The following is a 27,027-nucleotide window of genomic DNA, read 5'->3' on the forward strand; positions in this document are numbered from 1 at the left end:
GCGGGCTCGCGGTCATGTCCATAATTTCTGTGAAAAATGACATCGCATGAGATCGCATAAGATCTCATGCGATGCGATGCGATTTTTCCCTGTACGATGCACATCGTGGGAGCCGTGATTGTACACAAGTACCAATAACACTAATATGCACAACTGCAGCAATGCACAGGATAGAATATAATAACACAAATAAATACACAAGTGCAACAATGCCCAGGATATAGTATAATAACACTAATAATATGCACAAGTGCAGCAATGCACAGGATAGAATATAATAACACAAATTAATAGACAAGTGCAACAATGCAAAGGATATAATATAATAACACTATTAATATGCACAAGTGCAACAATGCACAGGATAGACTATCATAACACTAATAATATGCACAGGTGCAACAATGCACAGGATAGACTATAATAACATACACAAGTACAACAATGCACAGGATAGACTACAATAACACTAATTATATATACAAGTTGAGCAATGCACAGGATAGACGGTACTTGTGTATTATCTGGGCGCCCATCTCATCGCATACCACTAATTAAGGTATGCGATGAGATGCGATGGGACCCGATTTCCGGGCGCACAGACCCGCACTGTGCAATAAAATATTGCATCGCATGCCATTACAAATGGCATGCGATGCAATATTAAATTGTACAGGCACCCTGATGGGTGATTACTAAGTTAAATGCACCCCCATTGTTAACGCCATCCCCACTATCAATGCCCACCTGAAGTGTGGCGAGCACAGCGAGCCCGCGAGGGGTGGCGGTACGCGTCTGCCAACCTTTTCATACTCCCACTATCCACGTCAGCGTGGAGTTGATTTTAAATAGTGTCGCGAGCGCAGCGGATTACATGGGAAGTAATCCGCTGCGCTCACCATGCTTCGGGCTCGGTGGCACGCTGCGCTCGCCACACTATCTAGAGTCAACTCCAACTTGGATAGTGGGGGTATGAAAAGGTCGGAGGACACGTACCGCTGCGCTCGCCACGCTTTGGGTGGGAGTTGATAGTGGGGGTGGCGTTAACAATGGGTGTGCATTTAACATAGTAATCACCCATCAGGGTCCCTGTACAATTAAAAATCGGGTCCAATTTGGTTGCATCGCATGCGATCGCATGCAATCGGATCAGATGCGATGCAACCAAAACTATGTCGTACGATGGAAATCTTGGGCGCCCAGATAATAGACAAGTACCGGATAGACTATAACACTAATAACATACACAAGTGCAACGATGCACAGGATATAATATAGCCCTAATAATATGCACAAGTGCAACAATGTACAGGAGAGAATATAATCACACAAATAAATACACAAGTGCAACAATGCACAGAATAGACTATAATAACACTAATAATATGCACAAGTGCAACAGTGCACAGGATAGACTATAACACTAATAACATACACAAGTGCAACAATGCACAGGATATAATATAGCACTAATAATATACACAAGTGCAACAATGCACAGGATAGAATATAATCACACTAATAAATACACAAGTGCAACAATGCACAGGATAGAATATAATCACACTAATAAATACACAAGTGCAACAATGCACAGGATAGAATATAACAACAATAATAATAATATAGACTATCATAACACTAATAATATGCACAGGTGCAACAATGCACAGGATATAATATAATAACAATAATAATATTATAAACTATCATAACACTAATAATATGCACAGGTGCAACAATGCACAGGATAGACTATCATAACATAAATATTATATACACACGTGCAACAATGCACACGATAGACTATCATAACACTAATAATATGTACAAGTGCAGAAATGCACAGGATAGACTATAATAACACTAATAATATGCACAAGTGCAACAATGCACAGGATAGACTATAATAATGCTAATAATATACACAAGTGCAACAATGCACAGAACAGAATATAATAACACTAATAAATACACAAGTGCAACAATGCACAGGACAGAATATAATGACAATAATAATATAGACTATCATAACACTAATAATATGCACAGGTGCAACAATGCACAGGATAGAATATAATAACAATAATAATATAGACTATCATAACACTAATAATATGCACAGGTGCAACAATGCACAGGATAGACTATCATAACACAAATATTATATACACAAATGCAACAATGCACACGATAGACTATCATAACACTAATAATATGTACAAGTGCAGAAATGCACAGGATAGACTATAATAACACTAATAATATGCACAAGTGCAACAATGCACAGGATAGACTATAATAATGCTAATAATATACACAAGTGCAGCAATGCACAGGATAGACTATAATAACACTAAAAATAGGCACAAGTGCAGCAATGCACAGGATAGACTATAATAACACTAATAATATGCACAAGTGCAGCAATGCCCAGGATAGACTATAATAACACTAATAATATGCACAAATGCCGCAATGCACAGGATAGACTATAATAACACTAAAAATATGCACATGTGCCGCAATGCACAGGACAGACTATAATAACACTAATAATATTAACAAGTGCAACAATGCACAGGACAAACTATAATAACACTAATAATATGCACAAGTGCCGCAATGCCCAGGATAGACTATAATAACACTAATAATATGCACAAGTGCAACAATGCCCAGGATAGACTATAATAACACTAATATGCACAAATGCAACAATGCACAGGATAGACTATAATAACACTAATAATATGCACAAGTGCAACAATGCACAGGATAGACTATAAAAACGCTAATAATATGCACAAGTGCAACAATGCACAGGATAGACTATAATAACACTAATAATATGCACAAGTGTCGCAATGCACAGGATAGACTATAATAACACTAATAATATGCACAAGTGTCGCAATGCACAGGATAGACTATAATAACACTAATAATATGCACAAGTGCAACAATGCACAGGATAGACTATAATAACGCTAATAATATGCACAAGTGTAACAACGCACATGATAGACTATAATAACACTAATAATATGCACAAGTGCCGCAATGCACAGGATAGACTATAATAACACTAATAATATGCACAAGTGCAACAATGCACAAGATAGACTATAATAACACTAATAATATGCACAAGTGCCGCAATTCACAGGATAGACTATAATAACACTAATAATATGCACAAGTGCAACAATGCACAGGATAGACTATAAAAACGCTAATAATATGCACAAGTGCAACAATGCACAGGATAGACTATAATAACACTAATAATATGCACAAGTGTCGCAATGCACAGGATAGACTATAATAACACTAATAATATGCACAAGTGTCGCAATGCACAGGATAGACTATAATAACACTAATAATATGCACAAGTGCAACAATGCACAGGATAGACTATAATAACGCTAATAATATGCACAAGTGCCGCAATGCACAGGATAGACTATAATAACACTAATAATATGCACAAGTGCAACAATGCACAAGATAGACTATAATAACACTAATAATATGCACAAGTGCCGCAATTCACAGGATAGACTATAATAACACTAATAATATGCACAAGTGCCGCAATGCACAGGATAGACTATAATAACACTAATAATATGCACAAGTGCCGCAATTCACAGGATAGACTATAATAACACTAATAATATGCACAAATGCCGCAATGCACAGGATAGACTATAATAACACTAATAATATGCACATGTGCCGCAATGCACATGACAGACTATAATAACACTAATAATATGCACAAGTGCAACAATGCACAGGACAAACTATAATAACACTAATAATATGCACAAGTGCAGCAATGCACAGGATAGACTATATTAACACTAATAATATGCACAAGTGCAACAATGCCCAGGATAGACTATAATAACACTGATAATATGCACAAGTGCCGCAATACCCAGGATAGACTATAATAACACTAATATGCACAAATACAACAATGCACAGGATAGACTATAATAACACTAATAATATGCACAAGTGCAACAATGCACAGGATAGACTATAATAACGCTAATAATATGCACAAGTGCCGCAATGCACAGGATAGACTAAAATAACACTAATAATATGCACAAGTGCAACAATGCACAAGATAGACTATAATAACACTAATAATATGCACAAGTGCCGCAATTCACAGGATAGACTATAATAACACTAATAATATGCACAAGTGCCGCAATGCACAGGATAGACTATAATAACACTTATAATATGCACAAGTGCCGCAATTCACAGGATAGACTATAATAACACTAATAATATGCACAAATGCCGCAATGCACAGGATAGACTATAATAACACTAATAATATGCACATGTGCCGCAATGCACATGACAGACTATAATAACACTAATAATATGCACAAGTGCAACAATGCACAGGACAAACTATAATAACACTAATAATATGCACAAGTGCAGCAATGCACAGGATAGACTATATTAACACTAATAATATGCACAAGTGCAACAATGCCCAGGATAGACTATAATAACACTGATAATATGCACAAGTGCCGCAATACCCAGGATAGACTATAATAACACTAATATGCACAAATACAACAATGCACAGGATAGACTATAATAACACTAATAATATGCACAAGTGCAACAATGCACAGGATAGACTATAATAACGCTAATAATATGCACAAGTGTAACAACGCACATGGTAGACTATAATAACACTAATAATATGCACAAGTGCCACAATGCACAGGATAGACTATAATAACACTAATAATATGCACAAGTGCAACAATGCACAGGATAGACTATAATAACACTAATAATATGCACAAGTGCCGCAATTCACAGGATAGACTATAATAACACTAATAATATGCACAAGTGCCGCAATGCACAGGATAGACTATAATAACACTAATAATATGCACAAGTGCCGCAATGCACAGGATAGACTATAATAACACTAATAATATGCACAAGTGCCGCAATGCACAGGATAGACTATAATAACACTAATAATATGCACAAGTGCCACAATGCCCAGGATAGACTATAATAACACTAATAATATGCACAAATACAACAATGCACAGGATAGACTATAATAACACTAATAATATGCACAAGTGTAACAACGCACATGATAGACTATAATAACACTAATAATATGCACAAGTGCCGCAATGCACATGATAGACTATAATAACACTAATAATATGCACAAGTGCAACATTGCAAAGGATAGACTATAATAACACTAATAATATGCACAAGTGCAGCAATGCACAGGATAGACTATAATAACACTAATAATATGCACATGTGCCACAATGCACAGGACAGACTATAATAACACTAAAATGCACAAGTGCAGCAATGCCCAGGATAGACTATAATAACACTAATAATATGCACAAGTGCCGCAATGCACAGGATAGACTATAATAACACTAATAATATGCACAAGTGCCGCAATGCACAGGATAGACTATAATAACACTAATAATATGCACAAGTGCCGCAATGCACAGGATAGACTAATAACACACAAGTGCAACAATGCACAGGACAGAATATAATAACACTAATAAATACTCAAGTGCAACAAGGCACAGGATAGAATGTAACAACAATAATAATATAGACTATCATAACACTAATAATATGCACAGGTGCAACAATGCACAGGATATAATATAATAACAATAATAATAATATAAACTATCATAACACTAATAATATGCACAGGTGCAACAATGCACAGGATAGACTATCATAACACAAATATTATATTCAGGTGCAACAATGCACACGATAGACTATCATAACACTAATAATATGTACAAGTGCAGAAATGCACAGGATAGACTATAATAACACTAATAATATGCACAAGTGCAACAATGCACAGGATAGACTATAATAATGCTAATAATATACACAAGTGCAGCAATGCACAGGACAGAATATAATAACACTAATAAATACACAAGTGCAACAATGCACAGGATAGAATATAATAACAATAATAATATAGACTATCATAACACTAATAATATGCACAGGTGAAACAATGCACAGGATAGAATATAATAACAATAATAATATAGACTATCATAACACTAATAATATGCACAAGTGCAACAATGCACAGTATAGACTATAATAACAATAATAATATGCACAAGTGCCACAATGCACAGGATAGACTATAATAACACTAATAATATGCACAAGTGCAACAATGCACAGGATAGACTATAATAATGCCAATAATATGCACAAGTGTAACAACGCACCTGATAGACTTTAATAACACTAATAATATGCACAAGTGCCGCAATGCACAGGATAGACTATAATAAGACTAATAATATGCACAAGTGCTGCAATGCACAGGATAGACTATAATAACACTAATAATATGCAAAAGTGCCGCAATGCACAGGATAGACTATAATAACACTAATAATATGCACAAGTGCAGCAATGCACAGGATTGACTATAATAACACTAATAATATGCACAAGTGCAGCAATGCACAGGATAGACTATAATAAAACTAATAATATGCACAAGTGCAACAATGCCCAGGATAGACTATAATAACACTAATAATATGCACAAGTGCCGCAATGCCCAGGATAGACTATAATAACACTAATAATATGCAAAAATACAACAATGCACAGGATAGACTATAACAACACTAATAATATGCACAAGTGCAGCAATGCACAGGATAGACTATAATAACACTAATATTATGCAAAAGTGCAGCAATGCACAGGATAGACTATAATAACACTAATAATAAGCACAAGTGCCGCAATACACAGGGTAGACTATAATAACACTTATAATATGCACAATTGCAACAGCGCACAGGATAGACTATAATAACAGTAATAATATGCACAAGTGCCGCCATGCACAGGATAGACTATAATAACACTAATAATATGCACAAGTGCCGCAATGCACAGGATAGACTATAATAACACTAATAATATGCACAAGTGCCGCAATGCACAGGATAGACTATATTAACACTAATAATATGCACAAGTGCAACAATGCACAGTATAGACTATAATAACAATAATAATATGCACAAGTGCCACAATGCACAGGACAGACTATAATAACACTAATAATATGCACAATTGCAACAGCGCACAGGATAGACTATAATAACAGTAATAATATGCACAAGTGCAGCACTGCACAATATAGACTATAATAACACTTATAATATGCACAAGTGCAGCAATGCACAGGATAGACTATAATAACACTAATAATATGCACAAGTGCCGGCATGCACAGGATAGACTATAATAACACTAATAATATGCACAAGTGTCGCAATGCACAGGATATACTATATTAACACTAATAATATGCACAAGTGCCGCAATGCACAGTATAGACTATAATAACAATAATAATATGCACAAGTGCCACAATGCACAGGACAGACTATAATAACACTAATAATATGCACAAGTGCAACAATGCACAGGATAGACTATAATAACACTAATAATATGCACAAGTGCCGCAATGCACAGGATAGACTATAATAATACTAATAATATGCACAAGTGCAGCAATGCACAGGATAGACTATAATAACACTAATAATATGCACAAGTGCCGCAATGCACAGGATAGACTATAATAATACTAATAATATGCACAAGTGTCACAATGCCCAGGATAGACTATAATAACACTAATAATATGCACAAATGCCGCAATGCACAGGATTGACTATAATAACACTAATAATATGCACATGTGCCGTAATGCACAGGATAGACTATAATAACACTAATATGCACAAGTGCAGCAATGCCCAGGATAGACTACAATAACACTAATAATATGCACAAGTGCAGCAATGCATAGGATAGACTACAATAACATTAATAATATGCACAAGTGCAGCAATGCACAGGATAGGCTATAATAACACTAATAATATGCACAAGTGCAACAATGCACAGTATAGACTATAATAACACTAATAATATGCACAAGTGCCGCAATTCACAGGATAGACTATAATAACACTAATAATATGCACAAGTGCAGCAATGCCCAGGATAGACTATAATAACACTAATAATATGCACAAGTGCCGCAATGCACAGGATAGACTATAATAACACTAATAATATGCACAAGTGCCGCAATGCACAGGATAGACTATAATAACACTAATAATATGCACAAGTGCCGCAATGCACAGGATAGACTATAATAACAATAATAATATGCACAAGTGCCACAATGCACAGGATAGACTATAATAACACTAATAATATGCACAAGTGCAACAATGCACAGGATAGACTATAATAATGCTAATAATATGCACAAGTGTAACAACGCACATGATAGACTATAATAACACTAATAATATGCACAAGTGCCGCAATGCACAGGATAGACTATAATAACACTAATAATATGCACAAGTGCCGCAATGCACAGGATAGACTATAATAACACTAATAATATGCACAAGTGCAGCAATGCACAGGATTGACTATAATAACACTAATAATATGCACAAGTGCAGCAATGCACAGGATAGACTAAAATAAAACTAATAATATGCACAAGTGCAACAATGCCCAGGATAGACTATAATAACACTAATAATATGTACAAGTGCCACAATGCCCAGGATAGACTATAATAGCACTAATATGCACAAATACAACAATGCACAGGATAGACTATAATAACAGTAATAATATGCACAAGTGCAGCAATGCACAGGATAGACTATAATAACACTAATAATATGCACAAGTGCAACAATGCACAGGATAGACTATATTAACAGTAATAATATGCACAAGTGCAACAATGCACAGTATAGACTATAATAACAATAATAATATGCACAAGTGCCACAATGCACAGGACAGACTATAATAACACTAATAATATGCACAAGTGTAACAACGCACATGATAGACTATAATAACACTAATATGCACAAGTGCAGCAATGCAAAGGATAGAATATAATAACACTAATAATATGCACAAGTGCAATAATGCACAGGATAGACTAAAATAACACTAATTATATGCACAAATGCAACAATGCCCAGGATAGACTATAATAACACTAATAATATGCACAAGTGCCACATTACACAGGATAGACTATAATAACACTAATAATATGCACAAGTGCAGCAATGCACAGGATAGACAGCTCAGATTCTGGTGGAATGTTGGTGGGTGCTATGTCGCATTAGCAAGACCCCCCAAGCACCAATACAGTGGAACCCCCCCACAAGTGACCTCATTTTGCAAACTACACCCCTCAGGGAATTCAACTAGGGGTATAGTGTACATTTCAAACCCCCAGCAATGCACTGGATAGACTAAAATAAAACTAATAATATGCACAAGTGCAACAATGCCCAGGATAGACTATAATAACACTAATAATATGTACAAGTGCCACAATGCCCAGGATAGACTATAATAGCACTAATATGCACAAATACAACAATGCACAGGATAGACTATAATAACAGTAATAATATGCACAAGTGCAGCAATGCACAGGATAGACTATATTAACAGTAATAATATGCACAAGTGCAACAATGCACAGTATAGACTATAATAACAATAATAATATGCACAAGGGCCACTATGCACAGGACAGACTATAATAACACTAATAATATGCACAAGTGTAACAACGCACATGATAGACTATAATAACACTAATATGCACAAGTGCAGCAATGCAAAGGATAGAATATAATAACACTAATAATATGCACAAGTGCAATAATGCACAGGATAGACTAAAATAACACTAATTATATGCACAAATGCAACAATGCCCAGGATAGACTATAATAACACTAATAATATGCACAAGTGCCACAATACACAGGATAGACTATAATAACACTAATAATATGCACAAGTGCAGCAATGCACAGGATAGACTATAATAACAATAATAACATGCACAAGTGCCACAATGCACAGGATAGACTATAATAACACTAATAATATGCACAAGTGCCGCAATGCACAGGATAGACTATAATAACAATAATAACATGCACAAGTGCCACAATGCACAGGATAGACTATAATAACAATAATAACATGCACAAGTGCCGCAATGCCCAGGATAGACTATAATAACACTAATAATATGCACAAGTGCAGCAATGCACAGGATAGACTATAATAACACTAATAATATGCACAAGTGCCGCAATGCACAGGATAGACTATAATAACACTAATAATATGCACAAGTGCCACAATGCACAGGATAGACTATAATAACACTAATAATATGCACAAGTGCAGCAATGCACAGGATAGACTATAATAACAATAATAACATGCACAAGTGCCACAATGCACAGGATAGACTATAATAACACTAATAATATGCACAAGTGCCGCAATGCACAGGATAGACTATAATAACAATAATAACATGCACAAGTGCCACAATGCACAGGATAGACTATAATAACAATAATAACATGCACAAGTGCCGCAATGCCCAGGATAGACTATAATAACACTAATAATATGCACAAGTGCAGCAATGCACAGGATAGACTATAATAACACTAATAATATGCACAAGTGCCGCAATGCACAGGATAGACTATAATAACACTAATAATATGCACAAGTGCCACAATGCACAGGATAGACTATAATAACACTAATAATATGCACAATTGCAACAGCGCACAGGATAGACTATATTAACCCCTTCCTGACACAGCATGTTTTGCCTTCCTGACAGAGCCCTTTTTTTCAAATCTGACATGTATCACTTAAGTGGGGATAACTTTTTTTTGCTTTTACTTATCCCAGTGATTTTGAGATTGTTTTCTCGTGAGACATTGTACTTCAAATTAGTGGTAAATTTGGGTCGATACAGTCTGTGTTTTTTTGTGAAAAATACCAAAATGTCGTAAAAAAATGGAAAATTTAGCAATTTGCAAAATGTTAAATTTTCTGCTTGTGAGACAAATAATCATACCACTCAAAATAGTTAATAACTAACATAGACCATATGTCTACTTTATGTTTCCATCATTATTTCAACTTCCTTTTAATTTTTTTGGACACTAGGAGGCTTACAATATGAATAGCAAATTTTCAAATTTTCAAGAAAATTTCAAACACTGATTTTTTTAGGGACCAGTTCAGTTCTGATGTGACTTTGAGGGACTTGTATGTGAGACACCCCCATAAATGATGCCATTTCAAAAACTGCACCCCTCACAGTATTCAAAACAGCATTTTGGAAGTTTGTTAACCCTTTAGGTGTTTCACAGGAATTAACCCCTTCCCGACATATGACGTACATTTACGTCATATGTCGGTTGGGGGTGAATCAAGCCAGCTCACGGAGTGAGCTGGCTTGATAGAGAGCAGGTAATGGCTGTATATTACAGCCATGTCCCTGCTCTCACGGCCACGAGCGGCGAGTTCGCCGATCGCGGCCGTTTAACCCTTTAAGCACCGCGGGCAAAGCGCCCGCAGTGCTTAAATAGCTGATCGGAGGGGGGGGCGCCCCCCTCCGGCGCCGATCGGGGCCCCCCGCAGCGCGATCGGAGGGTGCCGATCGGTTGCCATGGTAGCCAGGGGTCTAATGTAGACCCCTGTGCTGTCCGTGTATTCATACCTATTACATCCTGCCTCAGGCAGGATGTAAAAGGAAGTGCAAAAAATCACTACGTTCAGCCATAGAGCTCTATGGCTGAACCTAGTACAGGCGATCGCGCCCCCTAGTGGTCAAGTACACTAGGGGGCCTTGTAGTAAAAGTAAAAAAAAAAAAAAAATAAAGTTTAAAAATAAAAAAAAATAATAAAATATTAAAAGTTCAAATCACCCCCCTTTCCCCATTTCCCAAATAAAAATAAATAAATAATAAAAAAATAAACATATTTGGTATCGCCGCGTTCCTAAAAGTCCGATCTATTAAAATATAACATTAGTTATCCCGCACGGTTAAAGGCGTAAACGGAAAATAATCCCCAACGCCAAAACTACGCTTTTTGGTCGCATCGCCTACCCAAAAAAAAATAGCTAAAAGAGATCAGAAAGTCGCCCATATCCCATAATGGTATTAATTAAAAAGTACACTTCAGCCCGCAAAAAATGAGCCCTCACCCAGGTCCGTAGGTGGAAAAATAAAAAAGTTATAAGCCGCAGAACATGGCGACGCGACGCAAATTCGAAAAACCGTAACATTTTCTATTTTTTTTTTTAGTGGTAAAATGTAACGAAAACTATATAAGTTTGGTATTACCGGAATCGTAACGACCCATAGAATAAAGATAACCCATCATTTTAAACGAACTATGAACTCCAAAAAAACCGTAACCAGCGCAAAATTGTGGAATTGCGTTTTTTTTTTTTTTTACCCCACATTGAATTATTTCCTGATTCCCGAGAATATTATACGGTATAGTAAATGGTACCATTAGAAAGTACAACTTGTCCCGCAAAAAAAAAGCCCTCATGTGTCTATATAGCCGGAAAATTAAAAAAGTTAAGCTTATTTGAACACAAGGAGGAAAAAAAAAAAAAATTACCTTAAAAGGCAATGTCGGGAAGGGGTTAAAACAAAGTGTAGGTGAAATTTCAAAATTTGCAATTTTAATACATTTAATACATTTTTCTAAGGAACACAGTAGATTTTACTAGAGAAATGTGACTAAAAATTGATTCCCCCAATTCTTTTGTTTTCATAAATATCCTATATGTGGCCCTAGTGTGCACGTTGACCAAACCACAGGCTTCATAATAGAAGGAGCACCTACTTGATTTTGGAGCCTCCTTTTTATGAGATTATTTTTTAGGCACCATGTAGGTTTCTAGGCACCATAAGATGCTAAAAGTTAGGAACCCCCCCACAAGTGACCCCATTTTGCAAACTACACCCCTCAGGGAATTCATCTAGGGGTATAGTGTACATTTCAAACCCCCAGGGGTTTCACCAATTGTGGTACAACTGGGCAGTGAAAATGAAAAATTAAATTTTTTACACAAAAATGCAGTTCTGGCTCAAAATTTTTCATTTTCACAAGGAATGAAGGAGACAAAGCACCCCAAAATCTGTGCCCCAATTTCTCCAGAGTACGGCAATGCCTCACATGTGACCAAAAAATACCATTTGGGTGCATGGCAGGACTCAGAAGGGAAGGAGTGATTTTTGGATTTTGCAGCTCAGATTCTGGTGGAATGTTGGTGGGTGCTATGTCGCATTAGCAAGACCCCCCAAGCACCAATACAGTGGAACCCCCCCACAAGTGACCTCATTTTGCAAACTACACCCCTCAGGGAATTCAACTAGGGGTATAGTGTACATTTCAAACCCCCAGGGGTTTCACCAATTTTGATACAACTGGGCTGTGCAAATGAAAAATTACATTTTTTACACAAAAATGCAGTTCTGGCTCAAAATTTTTCATTTTCACAAGGAATGAAGGAGACAAAGCACCCCAAAATCTGTGCCCCAATTTCTCCCGAGTACGGCAATGCCTCACATGTGACCAAAAAATACCATTTTGGTGCATGGCAGGACTCAGAAGGGAAGGAGTGATTTTTGGATTTTGCAGCTCAGATTCTGGTGGAATGTTGGTGGGTGCTATGTCGCATTAGCAAGACCCCCCAAGCACCAATACAGTGGAACCCCCCCACAAGTGACCCCATTTTGCAAACTACACCCCTCAGGTAATTCATCTAGGGGTATAGTGTACATTTCAAACCCCCAGGGGTTTCACCAATTTTGATACAACTGGGCTGTGCAAATGAAAAATTACATTTTTTACACAAAAATGCAGTTCTGGCTCAAAATTTTTCATTTTCACAAGGAATGAAGGAGACAAAGCACCCCAAAATCTGTGCCCCAATTTCTCCCGAGTACGGCAATGCCTCACATGTGACCAAAAAATACCATTTGGGTGCATGGCAGGACTCAGAAGGGAAGGAGTGATTTTTGGATTTTGCAGCTCAGATTCTGGTGGAATGTTGGTGGGTGCTATGTCGCATTAGCAAGACCCCCCAAGCACCAATACAGTGGAACCCCCCCACAAGTGACCCCATTTTGCAAACTACACCCCTCAGGGAATTCATCTAGGGGTATAGTGTACATTTCAAACCCCCAGGGGTTTCACCAATTGTGGTACAACTGGGCAGTGAAAATGAAAAATTAAATTTTTTACACAAAAATGCAGTTCTGGCTCAAAATTTTTCATTTTCACAAGGAATGAAGGAGACAAAGCACCCCAAAATCTGTGCCCCAATTTCTCCCGAGTACGGCAATGCCTCACATGTGACCAAAAAATACCATTTGGGTGCATGGCAGGACTCAGAAGGGAAGGAGTGATTTTTGGATTTTGCAGCTCAGATTCTGGTGGAATGTTGGTGGGTGCTATGTCGCATTAGCAAGACCCCCCAAGCACCAATACAGTGGAACCCCCCCACAAGTGACCCCATTTTGCAAACTACACCCCTCAGGGAATTCATCTAGGGGTATAGTGTACATTTCAAACCCCCAGGGGTTTCACCAATTGTGGTACAACTGGGCAGTGAAAATGAAAAATTAAATTTTTTTACACAAAAATGCAGTTCTGGCTCAAAATTTTTCATTTTCACAAGGAATGAAGGAGACAAAGCACCCCAAAATCTGTGCCCCAATTTCTCCCGAGTACGGCAATGCCTCACATGTGACCAAAAAATACCATTTGGGTGCATGGCAGGACTCAGAAGGGAAGGAGTGATTTTTGGATTTTGCAGCTCAGATTCTGGTGAAATGTTGGTGGGTGCTATGTCGCATTAGCAAGACCCCCCAAGCACGAATACAGTGGAACCCCCCCACAAGTGACCCCATTTTGCAAACTACACCCCTCAGGGAATTCATCTAGGGGTATAGTGTACATTTCAAACCCCCAGGGGTTTCACCAATTTTGATACAACTGGGCAGTGAAAATGAAAAATTACATTTTTTTACACAAAAATGCAGTTCTGGCTCAAAATTTTTCATTTTCACAAGGAATGAAGGAGACAAAGCACCCCAAAATCTGTGCCCCAATTTCTCCCGAGTACGGCAATGCCTCATGTGTGACCAAAAAGTGGCAGGACTCAGAAGGGAAGGAGTGATATTTGGATTTTGCAGCACAGATTCTGGTGGAATGTTGGTGGGTGCTATGTCGCATTAGCAAGACCCCCAAAGCACCAATACAGTGGAACCCCCCCACAAGTGACCCCATTGTGCAAACTACACCCCTCAGGGAATTTATCTAGGGGTATAGTGTACATTTCAAACCCCCAGGGGTTTCACCAATTTTGATACAACTGGGCAGTGAAAATGAAAAATTACATTTTTTTACACAAAAATGCAGTTCTGGCTCAAAATTTTTCATTTTCAGAAGGTATGAAGGAGAAAAAGCACCCCAAAATCTGTGCCCCAATTTCTCCCGAGTACGGCAATGCCTCATGTGTGACCAAAAAGTGGCAGGACTCAGAAGGGAAGGAGTGATATTTGGATTTAGCAGCACAGATTCTGGTGGAATGTTGGTGGGTGCTATGTCGCATTAGCAAGACCCCCAAAGCACCAATACAGTGAAACCCCCCCACAAGTGACCCCATTGTGCAAACTACACCCCTCAGGGAATTCATCTAGGGGTATAGTGTACATTTAAAACCCCCAGGGGTTTCACCAATTTTGATACAACTGGGCAGTGAAAATGAAAAATTACATTTTTTTACACAAAAATGCAGTTCTGGCTCAAAATTTTTCATTTTCAGAAGGTATGAAGGAGAAAAAGCACCCCAAAATCTGTGCCCCAATTTCTCCCGAGTACGGCAATGCCTCACATGTGACCAAAAAATACCAGTTGGGTGCATGGCAGGACTCAGAAGGGAAGGAGTGATTTTTGGATTTTGCGGCTCAGATTCTGGTGGAATGAATGGTGGGTGCTATGTGGCATTAGCAAGACCCCCGAAGCACGGTGACATTATGAACCTAATAATCCATAGATGTGTGGTATATTTTAAAACACTCCTTTATACATAGGCCGGGTTTGTCGGGGCAAGTGTCACACTGGAAAGTAGTTTGCTTTCTTATTCCCTTTTTATAGCAAACTTTGCACCTTTTTTGTGTCCTGCCCTTTTTTCCAGTGGAGGGGATTTCATCAGGAAAATGCTGCCCTGGTACAATACGGGGGCCAGTACTAGAAGTACTGGGGCCCTCTGCCTGCTGGTTCCCAAATATTAGGCCCTTTATGACTTCCTCTTGAAAGTGCATAAATGTCCCCCTCTGGCTGGTAGAACGGAATAGCACGTAAGCGTTATACAGTGCCATCTGGATGATATACACGGCCAGCTTCTTGTACCAGATTTTTGTTTTCCGCAGGGCACTGTACGGCTTCAGTACCTGATCTGAAAGATCCACTCCGCCCATGTACCTATTGTAATCCAGGATACAATTAGGTTTTGAGGTGTGGGTACTGGTACCTCGTACAGGGACGGAGGTGGTACTGTCTCCGTGAATTGTTGTCAGTATAAGGACATCCCTCTTGTCCTTATATTTGACCAACAACATATTTTCGGTGCATATTCCCCTGCTTTCACCCCTTCTCATTACTTGGGCAATGTGCGTTTTTGGGAGGCCTCTTTGGTTCTTGCGCACAGTACCGCAAGCTGCTGTACCTCTTGATCCAAGGGCCTTAAACAGGGGGATGCTAGTGTAAAAGTTATCCACATAGAGGTAATAACCTTTATCCAGGAAGGGGTGCACTAAATCCCAGACAATTTTTCCACTAACACCTACGAGGGAGGGGGGGCATTCTGGCGGTTCAATTCTTGAATCCTTCCCTTCATATACCCTAAACCTGTGAGTGTACCCTGAGGTGCTTTCACACAGCTTATACATTTTTATGCCATACCTTGCCCTCTTACTGGGAAGGTACTGGCGGAATTTAACCCTTCCTTTAAAATGTATAAGGGACTCGTCTATGCAAATGAATTTATCTGGGATGTACATCTCTTCAAATTTGGCACTGAAATGATCAATGACCGGCCTGACTTTGAATAGCCGGTCAAAGGTGGGATCATCTCTTGGTGGGCACTGTGCATTATCGTTGTAATGCAAAAATTTAAGGATTAACTCAAAACGAGTCCGGGTCATGGCCATACGGTAAAGTGGGGTGCTGTACAGAACATCTGTACTCCAATATTGCCTAATTTCTGGCTTTTTTACTATGCCCATATGAAACACCAGACCCCAAAACGTCATCATCTCTACTGCATCTACAGGGGTCCACCTAGCAAATGATGACGTGGGGTTTTGAGCAATAAACTGCTGGGCATATAAATTAGTTTGGTCCACCATTAAATTTATAAAATCATCAGAGAAAAATAATTTGAAAAAGTCAATTTCTCTGAGACCTGTGGAATCAAATTGGATTCCTGGGATGGCCAAAAACTCAGGAACCTGGGGCTCAAAATTGTCTGGTGGTGGGGTCCATACGAGATCAATTATTGGGGGGGGGGGTCTCAGCTGCTCTACGGGGGCGTCTTTGAGGGGGTCCCTCATCACTAGAGGAGGAAGAGGAGCTTAAGATGAATCCTTCAAATTCCCCGCTTGCCTCACTGGCTGTGTCAGAGTCAGAGGCAAGCATGGCATATGCCTCCTCCGCTGAATACATTCTTCTGGATGACTGGGATGACATTTGGGATGACATTTGGGATGACATTTGGGATGCCATTTTTATTTTTGTGTTTCTGGTAGTGAAATGTTTCAACACGTGTATAGTGTAGGGGGGGTACAAACTTTATTTCAATGTAGTATGTAGTGTGTAGTGTGTATGTAGTGCAGAAAAAAAAAAAAAAAGGTCCTGCGCCAAAAATTGAGCACAGATGTTGGTCAGTAACGTCCGTCACTGAACATCGCTCAAAGGCAATAGGAATTTGATAAAAAAAAAAAATTAAAAAAAGACCCCACAGCACCCTCAAAAAAAAAAAAAAGGTGATCAGTGATGCGACACTGATTACCAGTGAGGGGCAGCAGGTGCACAACCTTTGGTGCAACTGACAGTGCAACTGGCAGCAACTGACAGGTATATATAAAAAAAAAAAAACTCTGCACCCCCAAAAAGTTGCTGATCACCTCAGATATAGTGATCAGCACAAAAGGGGGGGGGCAGCAGACACAAAATATAGCACTCTCTATCACTCTCTGTCACTATCTCTCTCTATCTCTCTCTATCTATCACTCTATGACACTGCAGCAGCAGCACTGACAGTTATATATATAAAAAATAACCCCTGCACCCCCAAAAAGTTGCTGGGGGTGCACAAAAGGGGGGCAGCAGACACAAAATATAGCAGTCTCTATCACTCTCTGTCACTATCTCTCTCTATCTCTCTATCTCTCACTATCTATCACTCTATGACACTGCAGCAGCAGCACTGACAGTTATATATATATAAAAAATAACCCCTGCACCCCCAAAAAGTTGCTGGGGGTGCACAAAAGGGGGGCAGCCGACACAAAATATAGCACTCTCTATCACTCTCTGTCACTATCTCTCTCTATCTCTCTCTATCTATCACTCTATGACACTGCAGCAGCAGCACTGACAGTTATATATATAAAAAATAACCCCTGCACCCCCAAAAAGTTGCTGGGGGTGCACAAAAGGGGGGCAGCAGACACAAAATATAGCACTTTCTATCACTATCTCTCTATCTCTCACTATCTATCACTCTATGACACTGCAGCAGCAGCACTGACAGGTATATATATATAAAAAAAAAAACCTGCGCCCCCAAAAAGTTGCTGATCAGTTAATTTATACTGATCAGCACAAAAGGGGGGGGCAGCAGTCAGTTGCACACGCAGTACAGCTGTATATATATAAAAAATATATAGCACAATCTGTCACTATCTCTCTATCTCTCTCTATCTCTCTATCTATAACTCTATCACACTGCAGCAGCACAAAATATAGGACTCTCTGTCACTAGCTCTCTCTATCTCTCTCTATCTCTCTCTCTCTATCTCTCTATCTATAAATCTATCACACTGCAGCAGCACAACACAGCACAGCACAACACAGGAAGTCACAAGAAGTAACAAGATCCAGGAACGCTACAAGCAGTGATCAGGTAAGTATTTGCAAGGATCAGGTCAGTATATCGTGGCAGATAGGCACGGTGACCGCACTGCACGCAATTCCAGACCGGAATGGCGTCTGCAGTGCAGTCACCGTTAGTTTAAATCACCCTCCATGGCTGTGATTGGTTCGTCGGTCCGACGAACCAATCACGGCCTTTGGGGGCAGGTGGGGTGAGGTGGGGTGACACCAGTGTCACCCTTACACCCCGTGGTGATTGGTGCTGTACTTTACAGCACCAATCACCACCGATCCCTGTGTCACCGGCGAACGTTATTCGCCGGTACACAGGAAAACGCTGTGAATGGCTGTTCACACTGAACAGCCAATCACAACGATCGCCGACGGGGGGGCGGCATCGCAGCCCCCCCTGGGCATGCAGGGACATGTCTGCTGTCAGGGACAGCAGACATGTTTAAACTGTCACCGCGTCTATAGACGCGGGGACAGTTTAAAGCCATGACGTACATTTATGCCATGTTCGGGAAGTACATCCCGACCATGACGTAAATGTACGTCAAATGTCGGGAAGGGGTTAACACTAATAATATGCACAAGTGCTGCAATGAACAGGATAGATTATAATAACACTAATAATATGCACAAGTGCCGCAATGCACAGGATAGACCATGGGTCCTCAAACTGCGGCCCTCCAGATGTTGTGAAACTACAAATCCCAGCATGCCTTGCCACAGTTTTTACACTCATAGCAAAACTGTGGCAAGGCATACTGGGATTTGTAGTGTCACAACATCTGGAGGGCCGCAATTTGAGGACCCATGGGATAGACTATAATAACACTAATATGCACAAGTGCCGCAATGCACAGGATAGACTATAATAACACTAATAATATGCACAAGTACCGCAATGCACAGGATAGACTATAATAATACTAATAATATGCACAAGTGCCGCAATGCACAGGATAGACTATAATAACACTAACAATATGCACAAATACAACAATGCCCAGGATAGACTATAATAACACTAATAAAATGCACAAGTGCCGCAATGCACAGGATAGACTATAATAACACTAATAATATGCACAAATAAAACAATTCCCAGGATAGACTATAATAACACTAATAATATGCACAAGTGCCGCAATGCCCAGGATAGACTATAATAACACTAATAATAGGCACAAGTGCCGCAATGCACAGGATAGACTATAATAACACTAATAATATGCATAAGTGCAACAATGTACAGGATAGACTATAATAACACTAATAATATGCACAAGTGCTGCAATGCACAGGATAGACTATAGTAACACTAATAATATGCACAAATACAACAATGCCCAGGATAGACTATAATAACACTAATAAAATGCACAAGTGCAGCAATGCACAGGATAGACTATAATAACACTAATAATATGCACAAGTGCCGCAATGCACAGGATAGACTATAACACTAATAATATGCATAAGTGCAACAATGTACAGGATAGACTATAATAACACTAATAATATGCAGAAGTGCCGCAATGCACAGGATAGACTATAATAACACTAATAATATGCACAAGTGCCGCAATGCACAGGATAGACTATAATAACACTATTAATATGCACAAGTGCCGCAATGCACAGGATAGACTATAATAACACTAATAATATGCACAAGTGCCGCAATGCACAGGATAGACTATAATAACACTAATAATATGCACAAGTGCCGCAATGCACAGGATAGAATATAATAACAGAGACCGGGGACTATGTAAGAACACCTATAACAAGTATCATCGGTATTGCTGAGCCAGAATTTAAAGTGCCCTCCAATCAGCTGACCATAGTGTGGGTGATGTCACATGCTTAACTCCACCTGCGTCCCAGCCACACCCGGAAGCCTGTGAGCGCTAAGCAGCGACCCGAGGTCCCACTTTGACCACTATACCCAGGAGGGCAGTAACGGGAAACTTGGTTCCTAACACCCTGAGACTTGTCCGTTGCTTGGACCCTTTGTATGGGAAACACTTTGGAACCATCTTTGATCCAGTTCTCTGATTGCCCTGCTGCTTCCTGTGAGTCCCTGTTGCCTGTAAGGTGTTATGCAGCCTACACCAAAAAGTGCATACATCAACTGCTTGGGTAGGTCCCTGCTAACAGTGTGATGACACCCCCAAATGGTCAGTTCCTGTCAATCTCTTGCAGAGGCGTCCTTATTATGTACAGGTGCACTGATAATCGTTCAGATCCATGAAACATCGACTTGGTGTCCATCTCTGACCCAGACCCCTCGTACAGAATATATGCAATGACTGACCTATGTGTGGTCACGGACAGATACCTCTGATCTGGTAGCTGAGTACTGATTCTTATAATGATGTGCACAAATGTATTTCTATATACAGATTAATATAGAATCAGACTGGTGAAGGACTGTAGGGGGTAAGTGCCCATCTGCAGCAGAGGCTTCCCCTGTGTCCGTGTGGTCGCACCTCATCCTAGGACGCTTGTGTGAGGTTCCTGCTGGTAGTGATTACACACGAGTGGCTGGAATCAGCGAGAGAAGGGATATTGGAAAGTACTCACCCCAATGTGCTGGAAGAGCCAGGATCTCATGACATTGGTGGCCTGCTTTGGGAGCACCCCTCGCTTGTTCTTCCCAGAGCCATCATCTGAGTGTAGGAGACCCAGATCCTGACTCAGCTGTAATTGTAACTGCAGAGGGAGAAGAGGACAGAGGGTAAGAACAGGGACATCCTGCAGTAATTGTAGCACCGGTATAAGGACACTGCTTCCCATGCACTGGGACACGTGTGATTGGTGGGACAGTCTGATTACTGGACGTTCCTGCATTACATGTAGCACCGGAATAAGGACATGGTTCCCCATGCACTGGGACACGTGTAATTGGTGGGACAGTCTGATTACTGGATGTTCCTGCATTACATGTATCACCGGTATAAGGACACGGTTCCCCATGCACTGGGACATGTGTGTGATTGGTAGGACAGCCTGATTACTGGACGTTCCTGCATTACATGTATCACCGGTATAAGGACACGGTTCCCCATGCACTGGGACATGTGTGTGATTGGTAGGACAGCCTGATTACTGGACGTTCCTGCATTACATGTATCACCGGTATAAGGACATGGTTCCCCATGCACTGGGACATGTGTGTGATTGGTAGGACAGCCTGATTACCGGACGTTCCTGCATTACATGTATCACCGGTATAAGGACACGGTTCCCCATGCACTGGGACATGTGTGTGATTGGTAGGACAGCCTGATTACTGTACGTTCCTGCATTACATGTATCACCGGTATAAGGACATAGTTCCCCATGCACTGGGACATGTGTGTGATTGGTGGGACAGCCTGATTACCGGACGTTCCTGCATTACACGTATCACCGGTATAAGGACATGGTTCCCCATGCACTGGGACATGTGTGTGATTGGTAGGACAGCCTGATTACTGTACGTTCCTGCATTACATGTATCACCGGTATAAGGACACGGTTCCCCATGCACTGGGACATGTGTGTGATTGGTAGGACAGACTGATTACTGTACGTTCCTGCATTACATGTATCACCGGTATAAGGACATAGTTCCCCATGCACTGGGACATGTGTGTGATTGGTGGGACAGCCTGATTACTGGACGTTCCTGCATTACATGTATCACCGGTATAAGGACACGGTTCCCCATGCACTGGAACATGTGTGTGATTGGTAGGACAGCCTGATTACTGTACGTTCCTGCATTACATGTATCACCGGTATAAGGACACGGTTCCCCATGCACTGGGACATGTGTGTGATTGGTAGGACAGACTGATTACTGTACGTTCCTGCATTACATGTATCACCGGTATAAGGACATAGTTCCCCATGCACTGGGACATGTGTGTGATTGGTGGGACAGCCTGATTACTGGACGTTCCTGCATTACATGTATCACCGGTATAAGGACACTGCTTCCCATGCACTGGGACATGTGTGTGATTGGTGGGACAGCCTGATTACCGGACGTTCCTGCATTACATGTATCACCGGTATAAGGACACGGTTCCCCATGCACTGGGACATGTGTGTGATTGGTAGGACAGCCTGATTACTGGATGTTCCTGCATTACATGTATCAGCGGTATAAGGACATGGTTCCCCATGCACTGGGACATGTGTGTGATTGGTAGGACAGCCTGATTACTGTACGTTCCTGCATTACATGTATCACCGGTATAAGGACATGGTTCCCCATGCACTGGGACATGTGTGTGATTGGTAGGACAGTCTGATTACTGTACGTTCCTGCATTACATGTATCACCGGTATAAGGACAAGGTTCCCCATGCACTAGGACATGTGTGTGATTGGTAGGACAGCCTGATTACCGGACGTTCCTGCATTACATGTATCACCGGTATAAGGACATGGTTCCCCATGCACTGGGACACGTGTGTGATTGGTGGGACAGTCTGATTACTGTACGTTCCTGCATTACATGTATCACCGGTATAAGGACATGGTTCCCCATGCACTGGGACATGTGTGTGATTGGTAGGACAGCCTGATTACTGTACGTTCCTGCATTACATGTATCACCGGTATAAGGACATGGTTCCCCATGCACTGGGACATGTGTGTGATTGGTAGGACAGTCTGATTACTGGACGTTCCTGCATTACATGTATCACCGGTATAAGGACATGGTTCCCCATGCACTAGGACACGTGTGTGATTGGTGGGACAGCCTGATTACTGTACGTTCCTGCATTACATGTATCACCGGTATAAGGACATGGTTCCCCATGCACTGGGACACGTGTGTGATTGGTGGGACAGCCTGATTACTGTACGTTCCTGCATTACATGTATCACCGGTATAAGGACAAGGTTCCCCATGCACTAGGACATGTGTGTGATTGGTAGGACAGCCTGATTACCGGACGTTCCTGCATTACATGTATCACCGGTATAAGGACATGGTTCCCCATGCACTGGGACACGTGTGTGATTGGTGGGACAGTCTGATTACTGTACGTTCCTGCATTACATGTATCACCGGTATAAGGACATGGTTCCCCATGCACTGGGACATGTGTGTGATTGGTAGGACAGTCTGATTACTGTACGTTCCTGCATTACATGTATCACCGGTATAAGGACACGGTTCCCCATGCACTGGGACATGCATGTGATTGGTAGGACAGTCTGCTTACTGTACGTTCCTGCATTACATGTATCACTGGTATAAGGACATGGTTCCCCATGCACTGGGACACGTGTGTGACTGGTGGGACAGCCTGATTACTGTACGTTCCTGCATTACATGTATCACCGGTATAAGGACACGGTTCCCCATGCACTGGGACATGCATGTGATTGGTAGGACAGTCTGCTTACTGTACGTTCCTGCATTACATGTATCACTGGTATAAGGACATGGTTCCCCATGCACTGGGACACGTGTGTGACTGGTGGGACAGTCTGATTACTGGACGTTCCTGCATTACATGTATCACCGGTATAAGGACACGGTTCCCCATGCACTGGGACATGTGTGTGATTGGTGGGACAGCCTGATTACTGGACGTTCCTGCATTACATGTATCACCGGTATAAGGACACGGTTCCCCATGCACTGGGACACGTGTGTGACTGGTGGGACAGTCTGATTACTGGACGTTCCTGCATTACATGTATCACCGGTATAAGGACACGGTTCCCCATGCACTGGGACATGTGTGTGATTGGTAGGACAGCCTTATTACTGGACGTTCCTGCATTACATTTATCACCGGTTTAAGGACACGGTTCCCCATGCACTAGGACATGTGTGTGATTGGTGGGACAGCCTGATTACTGGACGTCCCTGCATTACATGTATCACCGGTATAAGGACACGGTTCCCCATGCACTGGGACATGTGTGTGATTGGTGGGACAGCCTGATTACTGTACGTTCCTGCATTACATGTATCACCGGTATAAGGACACGGTTCCCCATGCACTGGGACATGTGTGTGATTGGTAGGACAGTCTGATTACTGGACGTCCCTGCATTACATGTATCACCGGTATAAGGACACGGTTCCCCATGCACTGGGACATGCATGTGATTGGTAGGACAGCCTGATTACTGTACGTTCCTGCATTACATGTATCACCAGTATAAGGACACGGTTCCCCATGCACTGGGACATGCATGTGATTGGTAGGACAGCCTGATTACTGTACGTTCCTGCATTACATGTATCACCGGTATAAGGACACGGTTCCCCATGCACTGGGACATGTGTGTGATTGGTGGGACAGCCTGATTACTGGACGTTCCTGCATTACATGTATCACCGGTATAAGGACATGGTTCCCCATGCACTGGGACACGTGTGTGATTGGTGGGACAGCCTGATTACCGGACGTTCCTGCATTACATGTATCACCGGTATAAGGACACGGTTCCCCATGCACTGGGACATGTGTGTGATTGGTGGGACAGCCTGATTACTGTACGTTCCTGCATTACATGTATCACCGGTATAAGGACAAGGTTCCCCATGCACTGGAACACGTGTGTGATTGGTAGGACAGCCTGATTACTGGACGTCCCTGCATTACATGTATCACCGGTATAAGGACATGGTTCCCCATGCACTGGGACACGTGTGTGATTGGTGGGACAGCCTGATTACTGGACGTCCCTGCATTACATGTATCACCGGTATAAGGACAAGGTTCCCCATGCACTGGAACACGTGTGTGATTGGTGGGACAGCCTGATTACTGTACGTTCCTGCATTACATGTATCACGGGTATAAGGACACGGTTCCCCATGCACTGGGACATGTGTGTGATTGGTAGGACAGCCTGATTACTGGACGTTCCTGCATTACATGTATCACCGGTATAAGGACAAGGTTCCCCATGCACTGGAACACGTGTGTGATTGGTGGGACAGCCTGATTACTGGACGTTCCTGCATTACATGTATCACCGGTATAAGGACATGGTTCCCCATGCACTGGGACACGTGTGTGATTGGTGGGACAGCCTGATTACTGGACGTTCCTGCATTACATGTATCACCGGTATAAGGACACGGTTCCCCATGCACTGGGACATGTGTGTGATTGGTGGGACAGCCTGATTACTGGACGTCCCTGCATTACATGTATCACCGGTATAAGGACACGGTTCCCCATGCACTAGGTCATGTGTGTGATTGGTAGGACAGCCTGATTACCGGACGTTCCTGCATTACATGTATCACCGGTATAAGGACACGGTTCCCCATGCACTGGGACATGTGTGTGATTGGTGGGACAGTCTGATTACTGTACGTTCCTGCATCACATGTATCACCGGTATAAGGACACGGTTCCCCATGCACTGGGACATGTGTGTGATTGGTGGGACAGCCTGATTACTGGACGTTCCTGCTTTACATGTATCACCGGTATAAGGACACGGTTCCCCATGCACTGGGACATGTGTGTGATTGGTAGGACAGCCTGATTACTGGACGTTCCTGCATTACATGTATCACCGGTATAAGGACACGGTTCCCCATGCACTGGGACATGTGTGTGATTGGTAGGACAGCCTGATTACTGTACGTTCCTGCATTACATGTATCACCAGTATAAGGACAAGGTTCCCCATGCACTGGAACACGTGTGTGATTGGTGGGACAGCCTGATTACTGGACGTTCCTGCATTACATGTATCACCGGTATAAGGACACGGTTCCCCATGCACTGGGACATGTGTGTGATTGGTGGGACAGCCTGATTACTGGACGTT

The 27,027-nt window shown here is 41.2% G+C and overlaps 1 protein-coding gene across 3 annotated transcripts in view; it reads right to left on the minus strand.

Moving 5' to 3' along the window:
- The window catches only part of PKNOX1 (PBX/knotted 1 homeobox 1), a 123,299-nt gene that overhangs the window by 22,842 nt on the left and 73,430 nt on the right, over positions 1–27,027 (minus strand). For all 3 annotated transcript variants that reach the window (XM_083171432.1, XM_083171430.1, XM_083171431.1), the window contains one exon: positions 21,802–21,930. In XM_083171432.1, coding sequence (XP_083027558.1) covers positions 21,802–21,930 — 129 coding nt within the window. The remainder of the gene's footprint in view (positions 1–21,801; positions 21,931–27,027) is intronic.

Source organism: Crinia signifera, chromosome 2 (genome assembly GCF_055691185.1).
Source record: "Crinia signifera chromosome 2, ASM5569118v1, whole genome shotgun sequence".
NCBI lineage: Eukaryota > Metazoa > Chordata > Amphibia > Anura > Myobatrachidae > Crinia > Crinia signifera.